The sequence below is a fragment of the Urtica dioica genome, chromosome 6 (genome assembly GCF_054948205.1).
Source record: "Urtica dioica subsp. dioica isolate 48M chromosome 6, U.dioica_male_clone48M_v1_H2, whole genome shotgun sequence".
Lineage (NCBI taxonomy): Eukaryota > Viridiplantae > Streptophyta > Magnoliopsida > Rosales > Urticaceae > Urtica > Urtica dioica.
Window position 1 is genome coordinate 6,928,823 of NC_142761.1, and position 17,915 is coordinate 6,946,737.

The 17,915-nt window shown below is 40.0% G+C and overlaps 1 protein-coding gene across 3 annotated transcripts; it reads right to left on the minus strand.

The window, feature by feature from the left end:
• Positions 1–10,025: 10,025 nt before the first annotated feature.
• AGO10 (Stabilizer of iron transporter SufD / Polynucleotidyl transferase) lies at positions 10,026–17,683 on the minus strand. 3 transcript variants are annotated; one of them, XM_089616611.1, is made up of 22 exons: positions 17,474–17,683; positions 15,852–16,421; positions 15,385–15,593; positions 14,439–14,588; positions 14,202–14,335; positions 14,003–14,112; positions 13,802–13,908; positions 13,570–13,708; positions 13,362–13,478; positions 13,140–13,247; positions 12,973–13,044; positions 12,470–12,592; positions 12,235–12,394; positions 12,030–12,151; positions 11,792–11,929; positions 11,554–11,696; positions 11,400–11,462; positions 11,256–11,319; positions 11,022–11,157; positions 10,859–10,932; positions 10,639–10,765; positions 10,026–10,527 (listed from the first exon to the last, which is right to left on the minus strand). In XM_089616611.1, the coding sequence occupies exons 2-22, from the start codon at positions 16,299–16,301 to the stop codon at positions 10,361–10,363; spliced, it is 2,913 nt and encodes a 970-aa protein (XP_089472737.1). In that variant the 5' UTR covers positions 16,302–16,421; positions 17,474–17,683; the 3' UTR covers positions 10,026–10,360. The 3 variants fall into 3 exon arrangements, with proteins under 3 accessions (XP_089472737.1, XP_089472735.1, XP_089472736.1); XM_089616609.1 differs by having other exon boundaries at positions 13,140–13,478; XM_089616610.1 differs by lacking the exon at positions 17,474–17,683 and adding an exon at positions 17,063–17,151 and having other exon boundaries at positions 13,140–13,478.
• Between the last annotated feature and the right edge of the window lie 232 nt (positions 17,684–17,915).

Consider the following 17,915-nt stretch of genomic DNA (forward strand, 5'->3'; position numbering starts at 1 on the left):
CTCTTGAAACCGAGAGGGCAAGCCCCCGAGACTGGGAGCGCGAGCATTGGCGTGTTGGCGGGGCCGGCCCGACCATGTCATCCCTCGTCCTTTCGGATCGGGAGCGTACGAGGCTAAGGGTTGCCTCGTCGGTTCCCGACTCCCCTTCATAGTCGGGATCAGAGTCATTGTGGTTGGAACCACCCTCGACATCGTAGCCGAGGAGGTTGGCAATAAGCGTGTTGTCCACGCCTGGACGGTCTAGGAGCTCGGCGAGCCTCTGAGCCGTGTCCTCTCGGAGAACGGCTTCGGGGTCCGGTCGTCGGGTCTTGGGGCTGGCTCTTGTTATCACGAGGATGCTCTCCTAGACGGTGCGCTAGGTTTCTGAGGCCGTACCTCGAGCTAGTCACTCGGATGCCCGCGGATGTGGTTGGAATTTGACTCATCTTTCGAGAGTCGCAGAAGTTGTAGAAAAAAGGAGGTTGGAAGGGAGAGTGTTGCCAAGGTCGGGAGGTCCTCTCCTTCTAGCGCCAAAATATTGTCGCTCGTTTTTGGACAACTATTTAGGAGACTCAAGCGGTTAGACCCAAGGCCGGACCGATTGGTCTCGCTTTGGCTCGAGCGTGTCGGACTTGGTATCCCAAGTTGTCCCTTAGTTGTCAATGATCCTCGGGTTCGTCTGAACACCTGAAACAAGAGAAAGAACACGTGAACTACAAAGGGAAACCAGAGGGGGTGCCTCTGTTTACCTCTCCGACGCTCAACATTAGGAGGATTGAGGGAGGGTATATAGGGTTTAGTATTTAGAGGGTCGAAGCTTGAGAGAAACGAGTGAAGTATGAGTTCGACAGCGTTTCAGCACTCAAAATCGGATTATCTGACTCGAGGGGTCGAGCCTCGTATTTATAGGCGACTAAGGAGTGTTTGAGGACTCTTTGGCCATGTGAAAACCATGGTCGGCCATCGACCGGTCATGGCTTGGGCCGACCGATAGCCGGGTGTGAGTCATGGTCGGCCATTGGCCGGGCGTGGCTTGGGTCGACCAATGGCCGGGTATGCGTCATGGTCGACCGTGCGTCGGGGGAAGGCTCCAATGTCGGCCAATGGCCGAGCATGCCCCTGGGCTGGCCAACGGCCAGGACTGGCCCTTAGGCCGGCCATTGGCCGAGCATGCCCTAGGGCCGGCCATTGGCCGAGCAAACCCTAGGGCCGGCCAATAGCCGAGGCAGGCCTTTGGGCCGGCCATTGGCCGAGGCAGGCCCTTGGGTCGGCCATTGGCCGAGCATTCCCAAGGGTCGGCCAATGGCCGAGGCAAGCTGTATGTAATCGTTTGAACTCTTGTTTCATTGTGTGTGATTGTTTTAATAGGATTAGAAGCTGAGAGGATAATAATCCAGCAATTGCATAGGTTTGCTAGATCACTCGAGAGAGGCTAGTGAATATTTTCGACAGAGTGAGATTAGCGTTTATATGAGTAGATTTGTTGTTCGAACCCGAAATCCCCGACCTAGTTAGCTCCGGTGAAGTCGTGACCCCTACCTTTTCTTCTTGCAAATCTCGTATTTAATTCTCTACTTTAGTTTTATTATTACTCTTGTTACATACATCTTCTTAATTTTACTTGGAGTTAATTAGCATCAAGTGTTAGGAAATCGTTGTTTCACTAGTCTCTGTGGGTACGATACTCGAATTTATATTCTATATTACCTGAGCGACACACGTATGCCTGCGTGCGCGAGTTATTTCGCAACAAGTTTTTGGTGTCGTTGCCGGGGACTAGTCTATAATAGCGATTGACTTTACTTGCTCTTTTCTTAGTTTTTTTTTTCTAACTTTTTGTGTTAGTTTCTTGCCTTTGAAGGTGTATGCGAAAAGACGGGTCATCAGCTCTCATTCAATCAACTCCGAGATCGAAAAATTTTGCAGGAAAAACCGAAAAGAATCAAAGGAACGAGAAATGGAAGAAAACAGGAACAACGCCGAGGAGCCCAAGACCCTATTCCAATACGGGCTACCTCCAACCCATGCCACACAATCAGCCATTGTTCTTCCGATTCTTGCGGGTAGTCAGAATTTCGAAATCAAGACCGGTGCGATCCACATGGTGCAACAATCCCAATTTTTGGGATCACCGGCCGAAGACCCGCAAGACCATCTCACCATCTTCGTCGAGATCAGTAACACGTTCAAGCTCCACAACGTCTCTGACGAAGCAATCCGCCTCTACCTTTTCCCATTCTCTCTGTTGTTGTCAATGGTGCCCACAAGAAGAGTTGTAGTCTTTATTTTGTACATTTGATGTAATAAAGTCTCACGAAGACTCTTGCTTGTAATTGCTTATTCATTAATAAAAAGTTGAAACGTTCATTCATTCTTCCTTGTCTGTTTGAAGCTTTATGATAAAACCTTAGTCTTTAGTCCATAAACAAACTTAACAACTTACGAAGAGACAAATGTAGATTTGCATGAACAAACTCTTCGTAGTTTACTTAAAACGATATATTCGCAATCTAAGGGTCAAAGGACTATTGACCTCAGTACGATTGTTAGGAGAATCTATGATGTCTGGTTATGGGGCATTGAGAGTTGGAGACTCTATAGTTCTTCTAGGTATCTTCCGAAGGTACTGAATTGACCAGTGCACTTCTAGAGACAAAATAAGAACAAACCATTTAACCTCTTATGTCTCGAAGTCACTACGTATGAATTGCATCGTGCTTACCTTAATCCTGAAATGAGGCATGCCATTTCACAGCTTACGTATTCTCATTTGAGAAAGTCAGAGTTCGGACTCACTATGTGATTCTGAACAGGGCCTATTGGTGAAGTACTAAGCTGTGAGAATGTCATGAGTAACTTTCTGAAGTTCTCATAGATATGGAATTCATGTACAAGATTGTTGAAATGCAATGTATATCACCTCATGCTTTGTTCCTTGGAATGTGAATAAATGAACTGGCCGGTATCCAAATTGAGTCCTGACTCTTTTGGATGAAACAATGTGACTTGTTAGCTCCTCATCAATACATTGTTTCTAAGTTATTCACAAGCGACAAAGGAGTTGAGGAAATAACAGCTAGAAGGGTAAAATGGTAATATTGTAAATTCCGACTAGCTGATGATATTCATGAAGGATCAACACAGATAATATTGAGTTGATCCGCTCATCATAATTTGGTTGAATTCTTGAGTAGAAAATAAATTCATTTGAACCGAGAGATTTTCAGTGTCAACTCTTTAGTGGAGTCAATTGACATTAAGCTAAACTTGGAAAAGGTTTGTGAACTTTTGAGTCCAAGTGTTTAGCTCAAGCTTTGTTCATTTGGATCCATGAGGTCACTGTCACAAATCACATCGAGTAGGAATAGTTAAACTAGAAGCTAAGTCAAAACAAAAACGAGACAAGTTTTACGAAAATTGTCAAAAGGGTATTTTTGTCTTTTGAGACATAAGATGAAATGAATGTCAATAAATTTTTTGACATGGTCATTTGATGACAAGCATCACTCGGCCAATATTATTTTTATTGGGCCTTGTGGACTAATTTCATTTCATGAGAATTTTATTGAAAATTCTTAATGGGCTTTTCTTATGTTGTCATGAACAAATGAAGAGGCTTCTAGAAGCTCCTTCTAGTCTTTTTGGCCGCCCATCACCCAAAAAAAGAGAGTAAATTTCGTGCATACCATAGTATGAAAGAGATTATTTTTGCCTTGAATTATAAAGATACTTGCCAAAAGAAAAGAGGAAACAAATATTCCTCTATAAGGAAGGAAGGCCACACGGCCAAGAGGAAAGGAAAAAAGAGGAAACTAATCCCTTGGGGATTTGCATGAGGTGGGCACCCATTTTGGAGGAATGGGTAATAAGGGATTGCTCATAAAGGCTTGGAAAATAAGAAGAAACTACTTTTTTCCATGGCCAACCCTTCTCCTATAAATAGGACCCTCATTCCTCTCATTCTATTCATTCCACATAAGTTAGAGATTGAGAGACTCTCTCTCTAGACCTTGCGGCCGATTTCTCCTCTCTCTCTATCTAGTTATTTTTTTGTTTTGTTTTGGCACCTAGGTCCACATTTGACCTAGTGTTTTAGCTCTTCGACTTTGAGACTTGTTCTCGAGTCGTAGTGTTTAAAAGTGCCCACTCACTAATTCCTTTTCTCTCGAGTGATTCTTGTGATAGAAACCATTGTGGTTGCTCATGTTGCCTAGGAAAGAAAGAGAGTCGTGATGCGAGGGAGACGAACGTTATCAACCTTCCGAAGGCTCATCAATGTTCAAGCTTCTAAAAAGGTTAGTAATCTTTTATGCTCATAATTGTTTTATTTACATGTGCTTGCTATTTGTCTAGGTTAGTAAAAACGTTTTACTTGAAAAATAAAATTTTTAAAATTCCGCCGCTTACCGAAGCGTTAAACTTTTTCTTAAACCCTAGATCGATTCCAACATCTGCGAGATCGAGCCAAAACTTGGCTCAACTCACTCCCTCCTGGCTCCATCACCTCGTGGGTGGACTTGCGCGTGAAGTTCATCTCGAAGTTCTTCCCGTTCGAGAAGATGCATAAGAGGCGTAACGAAATCCATTCGTTCTCCCAGTTCGATGGTGAGTCTTTATTTGAAACTTGGGGACGCTTCAAGGAGCTGCAATGGAACTGTCCTAACCATGGCATCCAAGGGTGGATGATGGTGCACATCTTCTATGGCAGCCTCTCTCCTTCATCGTGCACCCTTGTCAACACCGCCGCGGGAGGATCCTTCTTCCAAAAGACCGAGGAAGAAGCTCATGCCATCCTCGAGGAACTCGCATACATCAACGACCAATGCCCTTATGAGCGAAGGATTCAGAAGTGCGACCCAATCACGCCCGAGATGGAACTGATGAAAGCTCTCGACCACAGGTGGCCGACCTCACCAAAATGCTCCACAAGCAGAAAGCTAAAGTTCAGGCTTTCCAAGCCCTTACTCCTGAGCCGTGCTTCTGGTGTGTCGGCCCTCATTCTAGCGACGAGTGCACGCAAGGGGACAATGGCCAACAAACAAATTTCGTCAACAATCGGTCGCCCAACCAGAATTATAACAATTACAATCAAAGCCCGAGCAGCAACTATCAGAATGGGGGATGGCACGGTCCCCAGAATAACATGCCAATGCAACACACACCGCAGGCTCAGCCTCGACCGCCTCAGAATCAGCCCCGACCACCGCCATATCAAGCTCCACCATTGCGAGCTTACTCGAACGAGACCAATCTGGAGGAGCTCATAGCTAATCTGGCCACGTCAACGACCGTCTTCGTGAATTCCATCACCGATTTCATGAACGACATGAAGACAGCACTCTTGAATCAATCGGCTCAGTTCCGAAATCTCGAGACGCAAATGGGGCAACTATCAACCGCCATTCATACGCGAACACCGGGCACACTTCCGGGCACCTCCGAAGTGAATCCAAGGGAGCATTGCAATACCATTTCACATCAACACGTTGCAGTCATCGAGAGCCCGAAGAAAGAAGAATAAGAGGCTTCCCCGTTCACCAAAGCTCCTAAGCCGCCCTCGTCGGTCCATACCTATGAGATGCCACTTCCGTTCCCGCAAAGGCTCACGGTGGCGCTTTCTACCGAGTGTAGTGAACTTCTAAAACACGAGCTCTCGCCAAAGTTAGAAGACCCGAGCAAGTTCACATTGTTGTGCACTATTGGAGACATTTTCATTGAGAACGCTTTGCGTGATCTAAGTTCGGGCATCGACCTCATGCCTTCGGCCGTCTTCAACAAACTCGGGGTGAGTGAACTAAAGCCCACACGCACCACTCTCCAATTGGAAGATCGGACCGTAAAGCACCCACGTGGCTTTGTTGAAGACCTCGTTGTCAATGTCGGAAAAATTCACTTTTTCAGCCGATTTCTACATCATCAACATGGACGAAGATCGCGATATTTCCATTCTCTTTGGAAGGGCTTTCTTGGCCACTTGCGGTGTTTGCATAGAAGTGCAAAAAGGCGAGCTAAAGACGCACGTGAAGAACGAGGAAGAGACGTTCAGAATCTTCAATGCTCGAAAGCGCAAGAAGGAAAAAGAAGAGTTCTACGTCCTCGAGACTGACGAAGTCACTACCTCCGCCACCCTTACCTCCGCCACATGCTCCTCCGGAAAAATCAACAAAAGGTGCGAGCAAGGGTGAAAAGCTAAAGTCTCCATTTAAACCATGGCGGGGACATTGGCCGAAACCATTCAATGAGATATGGAGGAAGAAAAAAAGCGTAAAAGAAGATCAACCGCCGCCTGGATGCGGCGGCGACGAGTAGGGGAGTTTTACCACCCCCGCGAGGTAAGTTCTCTGTCTCCCGTGTCTTTATTGATCTACGTTGAGGACAATGTAGAGATTAAGTTTGGGGGGAGTGAATTACTTTGCAGGGGATTTCTATTAGATTATTGTTGCTTTATTTAATTTTTATTTTCTTAATTTTGATTGATGATCACATGTTAGTAGGATGTCTAGAGTGTTTTTTTTCCGTTGTGTGCCAATGACACCATAGGGTGCTATTTTTTTTTCCAGATTTGAGTCAATTTTGAAACCGAAGCATGCGTTTTATTGTGATTTGACTGTGGTTTGCGTGTCACAATCCTAGTAGTTGCCTTCCTATATGCATACACGTCGTCCCGGGGTTTGAGTAGTCCTTAGAGGTTTGATCATATTTTTAAATGACATTAGCTCACGAACACTAAGAACCACTCTAGCCCTCTTCGAGGCAAAATGACTTGATACGAACTGAGGAAATGTGATTTAGGCCTTCATTTTGTTAGCCCCTCCAAGCCAAAAAGCCGTCCCGTAACATCCCTTTGAGCCCTCTTCAGAAAGAGTCAAACGCTAACCAATCTCGTTACTTAGTCAGAAAGAGCCAAGCCGATATTTGTTGAAATCCCACAAAGAACCTCGTTAATTTAGCGACTCCTAAAAGACTATGAGTGAATTTTTAGTTTGGGTTTTGTACATTATATAACTAGCCTCTACGTATTTTTGTGTTTACACCACACCGGTGATTGTTGTCTTTTGATTATTTATATGGTCTGTCGAAAAGAAAAGTGTTATTTACCGCAATGATTTATTTTTACTTTTTATTTGGCGTGGTAGTAAGTTTTTAGAGGTTAGTGTATTAGAAACAAACCCAAGTTGAGATGAAGTTTGGGGGGTTTTGGGTTCGAACACGACGAGAGATAGGAAGTGTTTGGACAATCCGAGGTTGGAACATAGTTGACGTTGAATCTAATGGATCTACTGTTGGATAGATGCCTTTGGCGGCCAATCCTCTTGATAGTACGGTAGTAGCATCTAAATGTGCAAATGTCGTGGCCGGAGCTAGATCGGTCAAATCATCCCCAGGTACATAAACTGCTTGAATAGAAGGTTATGGAACTCTCTTTGGTAGAAGTAATTCTTTCTTGTAACGTACCCATTTCGGTACTAAGAGTGGGTTGATAACCCACAGCCGAAGGCATTCTACCCAACAAAGCGGATACTTCGGATCTCGCTTGGACAAAATGAAAGAGATGAGCGCGTATTTTACGTGCGAATCCGCTCTCATCTTACTTGAATCGAGCTAGTTTTTAAGTGTTTTTGCAACATATTTCAAGAAAATGGTGTTAGTTGAGAGTCTCAGAGTATTTGATGATAAACAGAAGCGTTTATGACGAAAAACGAGTCAAAATAATGCATAGGAGATTAGAAGACGAATTCTGGAGTTTCTCGCGCCGCGATTCTCCTTCCTCGCGCCGCGACGTTCTTTCGGCTTTCGGCGGAACTCCTCCAGCAGCATTTCTCGCGTCGCGTCCTACAGTTCTCGCGCCGCGACGTTCTCCAGAAAACATCCTCGCGCGGCGCGAGTGGCTTCGGTTCTTTTTATTTCCTATTTGCTTTTAGGTTCTTTTTTAGAGCTTTGCTAAGAGAGAGAGAGCGTTCTTCGTTGGAATCGATAACTCCGGCGACTCACATGAACTCACAACCATTGTTTATCCTTCTTCCTCTACTTTTATTTTATTGTTATTTTTTAATTATTGTTGAACATCGTTTAAATTTCAATATGAATTTCTTTTTGCTTTCCATGCTCATCTTATTGCTTTTAATTATTTTTCTTTGCGTTTTGATTATCATAGGTTCCTTTAGCGGCTAGATTCTTATGCGGTTACGATATAGCTAAAGTTGACAATGGGAAGGGGTTTTGTTAGGTTAGATCAAACTTGTTTGCTCCATCTATTAAATTGCTTGTCATGCATCATGTTTAATGCTTTCTAGTGCTTGATCACCATTAAAACTATTATCTAGGATAGTGCGTCTATTCATGGCTTCATAGTTGATCCTAGGTTAGAAAATCTAGGGAATTTATGTAATCGTTTGAACTCTTGTTTCATTGTGTGTGATTGTTTTAATAGGATTAGAAGCCGAGAGGATAAGAATCCAGCAATTGCATAGGTTTGCTAGATCATTCGAGAGAGGCTAGTGAATATTTTCGACAGAGTGAGATTAGCGTTTATAGGAGTAGATTTGTTGTTCGAATCCGAAACTCCCGACCTAGTTAGCTCCGGTGAAGTCGTGACCCCTACCTTCTCTTCTTGCAAAACTCGTATTTAATTCTCTGCTTTAGTTTTATTATTACTCTTGTTACAAACATCTTCTTAATTTTACTTGGAGTTAATTAGCATTAAGTTTTCGGAAATCGCTGTTTCACTAGTCTCTGTGGGTACGATACTCGAATTTACATTCTATATTACTTGAGCGACACACGTACGCTTGTGTGCGCGAGTTATTTCACAATACATATAAATTTGTATAAATCACCAAAATAACACATTAAAATAAAATTCAATTAAAACATTAAAAAGTTATACATATATTACAAAATTAAAATTAAGCACACAAACTAAATATATAAACTACAAATAAACTAATATATTTTTAAGTAATGTAATTTTTTTCAGAATTTTATTATTTTTATATTTAGTACATTTTATTTTTTTGTTAAATATTACGTGTAAGAAATAATTGTAATCAGTAAATTAAAAAATATAAGAATTATAATTATTTACTGAAATATTTATTAATAAAGAGGTTGTTTAGTTTTAATAATATAATAATAAGAAATAGTGTTTTTAGTGTGAAATTTGGTGTTGTGATTGGAGTAGGAAAAAAATTTAGTGCTAAAAACACATAAAAATAATGTGATTTCAACACCAAATTTGATGTTAGGGTTGGAGATGCTCTAAAGCAAATGCTTTACTTGCTTAGAGGGTGGACCGAGCCTGAGTATCTGTGTCTATTAAGCGAATCTGATCAACCAAAATCTAAGGAAGACTAGTGTGTAGTATTTGTGAACCAATAGAGTCATTGGGCAATGGAAGTCCATGATTTGGACACTGTCAAATTTGAACCAAAATTTTCTCGAGTGGTATATTGGCATCCATGTAATAATGATGCCAAGTAGTTTGCAGTGATACGTCTATTATTGAACTTGGAAACTTCCTGTAGACCATAATTCTTATTTCTAGGATTGTCGTATTGTTATCAACTAATGTCGATTTTCAATGAATTATTCTTTTCAACATGTCGACTTTGTCGTACAAAAAAGTTACAGATTCATACCGCAGCTCGTGTTGTTTTTTTGTAGCAAATCTTGTGCTTTGTTCATATACTAAAAAGAAGAGCTTTTCCTTTAAGTTGTGGAAATGACAATATAGCAGAAACTATTTTAATGATAGTAAAAAAAAAAGTGTTCCGTTCAAAATTCAAAGAATCTTTAAAGGAAGACAAAAACAAACAAAAAAAAATTATTGACAGTGGTTGGGAGCTCTAAATACCCAATGGATGTCTCTTATAACCGTAAGACAACGGAACTTAAGGTAAAGCAAAGATTCCATGATACAAGATCAGTCAGCTATTTATGATAATTAAATTAAAGCATTTCTTTTTACAAGAAAAGGAAAAAGCCTAGTTAGAGACAAGCTTCCTTCAAATATGGTTACATTGCTGAGTTCAAAAGAGACAAAGAACTTGGTCAGAACATAAGAGAGCTACATCTAGCTAATAATATCCCTAAACCTATACATATCTTACTTACCCTGAAAAAAGCTTAGCGCTAATACCTAGAAAAACTAAATTAAAATAAAAATAAAACATGGGAAATTTACTTTCTATTGTAATCCGTTAAAAAAAGCAAAGCAACCATATGCATGGAAATAATGGTACAACACGGAAAATGAATCTTGATTGCTATGTCTGTTTTTTTTCTTTAACCCTTCTATTTATCTTCTAACTAAGCTCTAGCTTATGTGACCAAAATACATTAAACTTCTCCTTTTTTTTCTTCTTCTTTTTTGTGAACTTTCTTAACAATAGAACATTACTCTCTTCACATTTTCCTTCAATGCCGGTAAGGGCCGAACTCCAACATCTCCGGCGGCCCGTGTGGTTGACTTTGTCGATTCTTGCAATTCGGGTTCCAAGTAGAATCGGGCCCTAAACGCCGCCAAATGCGCATAATACGCCGGTGGAACTGAAAAAAAAATATATAAACTAAAATGTCAACAAAAGAATTACAAGACATTTTTGTTGATTCTCCACAAGTTCAAAGATAACTTGTGTTACAAGAAAGATAGGTACTAACCAACGGAGACAGAACGAGTACACCTCGCGTAGGTGTAACACAGATTATTGGTCAAAGACTGGATCGCATCGGCGGTGAAATTATTCTCGTCCCACAAAACGTGATAATGAGCCGGTCGGCTCGTTCCCTGCCATCCCATATTTTTTACATTAGAACACGAAAAATCAAAGGAAAATATGAATTTCATTTGAAATGTGAAAAAGGAAAGACGAATCTCGACCTGAATTCCGGCGTGGCTGCAGAGATAGAAATCGAATTCCGTCGGATGGCAGATCTTAGTGTCAACAACGGTGCCTAAAAAAACTCGTAAAAGAATTAAATTTCACATCGAAGAATTGAGATAAATATAATCGATATTTTATCATTATAGCCTCGGATTTTACCAGGCAAAACGTTCCCGCTCTTGTCTGTACTGCTCTTATCTCGGTGATTATTGGCAAAGAGTCGAGTATGGTGTCGTTTTTGCACCACTATGAAAGTCACCGGCGGTTGGTAGTTTGGCTCCAAAGACGCGCAAGCCTTATTTTTCAAACGACACAAAAATATCGTTTAATACCAATTTTAGTACTAAGCAATGATGTATAAAAGATTAATCAATCAAATTGAATAAATCTTACCTTTCTAATAGCATCTAGCTCAAAGAGTAGAACTTGGTAAAACTGTCCTTCACTCACACCATCCCTAAACATTAACCAACTATCAATCAAAATCACAGATTCAAAATAAATAAACCTAAAAAAGAAAGATGTTATATTATCCACCTGTAAAATATGATCCGTTGAGGCTTTTCTCCCGTTGCCTTCCTAAACGAAACCAAGAGATCCCTGGTGTGGCATAACTGAGATCATTAGATTTTTTTCCCTAAAAGACAAAAGTAAATTGGTAATTTTTTACATTATTATTCTAAAATAATACCTGATCATGCCACCGCTGACGGTTCCACGAGCCGGGTCTTGCCAAGTCTTGTACAAGTCCTGAATAAGTTCTTGTCTGTGTGCTTGAGCACAAACCAAACCCGCGTATTTCGTCACTTCAGGCCAATCTTGAGACGCCACTACCTAAATATACACACACACCAAAATATCAAAATAACTATAAAACAAAAATAAAATAAAAAATTTAAAAATAAAAAGCTAGAGAATTTGAATCATACTGCGGCGATAGAGGGACTAGAATCTTCTCCGTTCTCGGGATGAGTAACGTCCGCTCCGAAAATTATGGTCGGCACGTCGCTGACCAACGGGATTTTGCAGCTAATCGCGTCCAACAGAACAGTATTTCGACCACCCATCTAAAACAGCGCGATTAACAACAACAACAAAAAAAAAAATAAAAAAAACAGCGATGATCCACTGCGTTCGATATAATAAGAGATTGCGAAAGGGACAAACCTTGACATTTATCTTCAGTGACACGTTGGCCAAGTACTGTTTGCTTATCTTGAAAACATATTTGGTAAGACAGCACTGCGATATAATTCCGAGCTCCGTTTCGCATATGCGCTTGAGATCGCCTGTGAAGAGAAGAAAGTAGAGTGAGACCCATAAACTCGAGTGAATTATCTCGATTTGGACATTTCATTGAATATCACCGTACCGTACAATGACCCGTTGTTGTCGGGTAAAATAGCTAGTAAAAGATCCAACTCTTTCCCTTTCGTCTTGTTCAGACACGCGTGGTAAACGTGTTTCAACGCTTTCTCTACGTGTTCTGGTCTCGCGTTGTAAATTGGGATAATGGGCTCCAAATTAAATTCCTGCGCAAAGGAATAAAATTTGAAAATTTAGATCCCCTGAAGCTAGTGGTCAGAATAATGCAATAAATTAATTACCATGCCCGAGACTTGGCACATTTGAGCGAGCTCACTGCAAAACCCACGAGCAACATTCTCTTGAACGCTTCGGGAAAAATTGATACATGCCCACCGGTTGACGTTCATTCCATTTATCATTTTCTGTCACACGACACAAGCATTAACGGAATTTTCTAACTCAATATATATACATATATATATATAAGGTACATATAAATTAAAGGTCTTGAAAAGGTTACATTAAGAGTTTTGATTTATGTTTTAACCGATTATATCCAACATTTTTGTTTACACCTAATTGACGTTAACTTTAATCCAAAACAAATTAATGAGTTTGACTGAGCTTACATAATTAAGAAGAAGAAAAAAAATACTATTCAGGTAGTTTTGACTTTTGAGACAATTATAAAAATCCACCAGAACTTTTCCTTTAACCGAAGTTTTTGGTTACGACCTTTAAAGCATCTTTAGTGTAGATGAAATAAATACTAGTTAAATAATTAACGCATGATTGCTTATACCTTGTTCTTCATGTTCCATTGACCAACTTGGGGCAAACAATTCTTCTCTTTTCCCGCGTCATGATACTTTAGCTGCATGGGAAAAAAATATCACCAAAATCATTAACAGAGAAAACAAGCACGATAAATATTGGTAAAAACAAAGTTGGAAAGCCGTATATTATTACCCACGGTGCAGGAAGAATCCGAGCCTCGACAGATGCAAGTTTTTCGCTGATCCGAAGACCGAACTCTTTGGCGTAAGGATCTTCGTCATATGCATTGTGTTGAACAGTCTGTTCCTCAAGCAAACAATCAGATAAGACATAAGTACACATTATCATGGCTTTATTTTTTTGAGGCTTATACTCTCGGAAGATGAAATATAGCATATAACCACACAAAAATACCTGTAAGATGTCAAGCTCACGATCTCTAGGTCTTTGGCAAGTAACTTTCAACAGAGCCGTAATTTGCTTCTCGTTTAACCTTTTCGTGTATCTCTGGCCCTCAACGATTTTGCAAGCCTGCAAATTATCGTACGGCAAATGTATGCAATTACAACACCGTATCAGCTATGAGCAGAGAAGATGCGATTATTATTATTAATATTCTTACCTCCATGGGTAAATAGTTGGCCTTCTTTTGGTTTCCAACTTGAAGGCAAGGAAGGTGAGCATGTTGAATGGTGAAACCGTACATTTCTTGGAAGTACTCCACCACAGATTTCATCGTACAGTTCTCATCCACGGGAAACCTAAAAAGAAAAACAAAAATCAATCACGACAATGGTATTTACTAAACCACGATTATATATGTGTAGTAGACATGTCTAGATCAACAAGCTTACACTAGTTCTCTCGTAGGTTGGGAAGTCAACCCTGCAACTCGGTACTTTCTGCGAACATCGCCTCGATGCGTAACCTCAACTTTCACTCCTCGAAGAGCCTTCTTAATCTAGAATCCATTTTCATGAAGATAATTATAGATAACTTGGACTGGAAGTTAAAGAAAAAAATCCACCATTTGAATTTCAAGAGTCTCGAAATACCTTTATGCGATCAGCATCCGACAACGGCCTGGACAGCACGTCTTTACCAAGAAGTTGGCCCACAAACTCTAGCACCGGTAGAGGCTCGATAAACGCAGCCGAAGCCATATCTATATAAGACGATTTTGTGTTGAAGCGTGAATGATTTGATAATATTTCTTGCGATGCAAGTTTTGTGATTCTTGGATAGTTCTTTTACCGATGTTAAGGGAAAGACCCATCTGAGTGGGCCTTATGCTTTGGTAAAAACCGCTCCACGCCTCCAATCCCTCTCCCAGCCTCTGAGGAACTCTGATATCGGGTGAAAAAAAGGACCTCCCAACAGGGCAATAGCTTCATCATCGAATAAAAACACCAAATTAGACTACCAATGGAACCGTATTTCGATAAGCATAATAATACAACAAAATCAGTAATTCGAAGAGCGAAACCGTACCTCTTACTCGAAAGCTCCCTCAACACAATGTCGAGAATCTGAAGAGCTTCTTGCGGCGCATCAGCACGCTTTCCCGCCAGAAACTGCCCTAGATGATGCAAATTTGCCCGAGCCACAAACCTTAGCACCACTTTATACTCTCGCTCTCTCCTAAGATATGTCACACCCAAATGAGTTCATACAACTTTTTTCTTTTATTTATTCAATAGGCACAGTTTTCAAATGTTGGATATTATTATGTCATTAAGAGACTCTAAGCCTAACGGGCCTTGATATCATGTTACGTATCACAAATTTCAGTACAAGGCTCCTAGAGGGTGGAAGTGTATCCCTGAGGTATCCTCTCTTGTCGTAGCTCCTAACAATTTTTTCGTACACCTTCACTATGATCTAAACATAAAAACAAATGTTTCAAAGTTCAAACCGTAAAACATTCTCATGTCAATATTCAAGGAACTTAGTGTATAATAACCCCAAAAGGTTGGTCTAGGGGTAAGAGTGGTTAATGGGACCTTTGATAGTCTCTGGTTTGATTCCCTCTCGACGCAATAATTAGGACCAATGTGATAGTCTCCTGGTGAATAATGTCTGGGATTTGTGGATTTTAGTTGGGTTTAACCCAGACACCACGATATAATAATAAATAAATAAACGTCTAACGGGCCATGATATCATGTTATTATAGGAAGTTCTATACAACGAGGTCCTTCATACATCACTAGGATGATTTCGCATTAATAATAATAAATAAATAAATATATAATTGCAAGTGTGATGTTATGTTGTCACATGTAAAAAAAATAAACAATGGAGATAAAAGAAAATGCCACAAAAAGGGGGTAATTGAAGTGTCATATTATGTTGTCAGATGTAAAAAAATCAATGAAGATTAAAAAAAAAAAATGGCATAAAAAAAGGGGTAATTGAAGAGAACAAAAATGCATACTTGGGAGTGTTGATATGATCGTCTTCATCGACGAGCTTGACCGTGAATTCCTTCCAAACAAATGGAAGCTCGCCAGCGGTGTACAGACTTTTCCTGCCATCATAGGCAGGAAGTCTCATCCCCAAATCAGACTCTTTGTACACTCTCACCAGCTCACACATTATTGCCCTATTCACACTCCTTGATGACACTTCAGGACTTATTGTCACCTATAACATTAACACATTATTACAAATTATATAAAAAAATAAAAATAAAAACTGAATGATCATCCGTGATAGTGAAAAGGCATGCCCAACAATAAGAACAAAATTGAAGGCCAACATAAATGAGAACAAGGGAATAGAACGAAAAGGACAAGGCAAAGTGGTAATAAAAATTCAAATAAAAAAACCATATGGGTCCAAACAAAATTTAATCTTTACAACTACCCATATTCTTTTTTTTTTTTTTTTTTGGAAACTCACATCATATTGGTTCAAGTCCTTGTCCGGTAACTCGGCGAAGAAATGGTTGGCTTTAACGACGCATTTGGTCCCAAGCTGACCGAACCCAGGCCTCTGAGCGAAGTTCAGCGACTTGCTTGAGCTCGGAAACCCAACGACACCCATTTTGCTGTCGTTTTGTTCTCCCGAAACGGACTTGTCGTTGCTCCCACAGTGCCTCGAGCTTGGTCTCATGAAAGCCTCGCTCTGGTCGGATTTCCGACCGCCTCGTCCTCTTCTCCGGCCACGGTTCTTGTTCCCCGGCGGCGGCGAGTGGGTCTGGGGTTTTCCGGCGGGGTCTTGGCTCGGTGGTCCTTTGAAGCTCTGGGAGGTTTTCGGCGGCTTTAATGGCGGTGGGTTTGTAGGGTTTTGGAGATGGGTTTTAATCACCAAGTGTTGCTCTGAACTCTCTTTCATTTGCCTAATCGGCATTTTTTCTGGTTGTGGGGATAAATGACAGTAAAAAAAAAAAAAAATTAAATAAGTAACTAAGACTTCTCTTCTCTTCTAGATCGTCCAAAAATTTCTGTTCTCGGTGTGAAATGATTGCCTCTGCGGAAAGAAAAATTCAAAAAGTTCAGAGGAAATGAAATGCATGTAATGATGATAGCGATACAAAGAAAATTAATTATGAGATGTGAAGAGACTATATCTTATATGAATATTGTACACAAATAGTACTATTGCTTTTAGCGGAAATTGGGACACCTAAAGGACTTCTACAGAAGAGAAAAAAAAAATTAATATTTATGATGACACATTTACTAGATCAGTTTATATATAGTGTATCTATATGAGTGGACATTTGAAGATACATTGAGTGTGAGAATGTAGAAGAAGAATTAATAAAGAATGTGTGTGTGTATGGTTTGTTTTAATTATATTAATTTTTTATTTCTACTTCCATAGTTTGCGCTTCAACTTCTTTGAGAGATTGAGCCAATAGAAAATAGGCCAAAAAAGATTGAAGCTTTTGAAATTTAAAAGATAAAAGATTTGAGGCTTTATGAATCAGTTCCACAGAAAAACTAGTAAAATGAAATCATATATGAAAGACAAAACATCCTATAGATGGTTCCATTAGAGGCTCAATAACCATGAAGATAATGATAATAAAATAAGTATCAAAAGAAATATAAATGTTAAAGACCCAAATAGTGTAAATACCCAGAAAATAAAATCATTGTCTTTACCATTTTTCTAAGCTCAAGTGATGGAAAGTGAATAATAAGCCCAAGCAGAAGAAAACACAGCTAAGGAAACAAAATGAATATCTGAGGGGAAAAAATCACTCTGAAAGAAAAAGAGAGGATTTTTGAATCTCAATGCCTGCCACGGAAAGATAATAAAACCACCCAGAAAAGAACAAAAATAAAGAATACAACATATCCAAGGAGAAGGAATAAACATTGAAAAAAGCAGTGAAATCGCTATCTGTAAGTTTTTGTTGTTGTGTGTGTAAACCCAAAAAGAAAATATTTAATGCCTTCATTGCCTTGTAATTAATATTACACAGTAACAACAACATTGAATGAATTACACCAAGTCCAAAACAAGTTCTTATTTTATTATTGAAGCAACTAAGAAGCAATATAATAACTCACATGACTAACAAAAAACCGCTTTGGCCTTTGAATCCGCTTTGGTTGTGTAGAGTTTTACGATGAATTGGAGATGAGAGAGAGAGGTTCAAAATCAACCGGGTAAAATGAAACACACCCAAAACTGAAGAGAAACGAAGTGCAAAATATGGGTCTTTGAAGAGGATTCAGATTCTAGAGAGTGGTATAGAGATAGAGATAGAGAGAGAGAGAGAGAGACAGAAGTGATGATGATGATGATGAATCTTTATACACGCATGCAAAGTGCTTTTGGTGTTTTCTTTATCACGTGTAAAAGGCTTGTGAGCCCTCTGATTCTGCTTTTTTTTTTTGCCCTTTACCTTTTTATCACAACAAATAAAAGTAAAAACTAAAAATATATAACAATTTTGCTTATTCAGCCTTCTCTATCTCTCTCCCTCTAAAATGTGATAAATTATTTGTC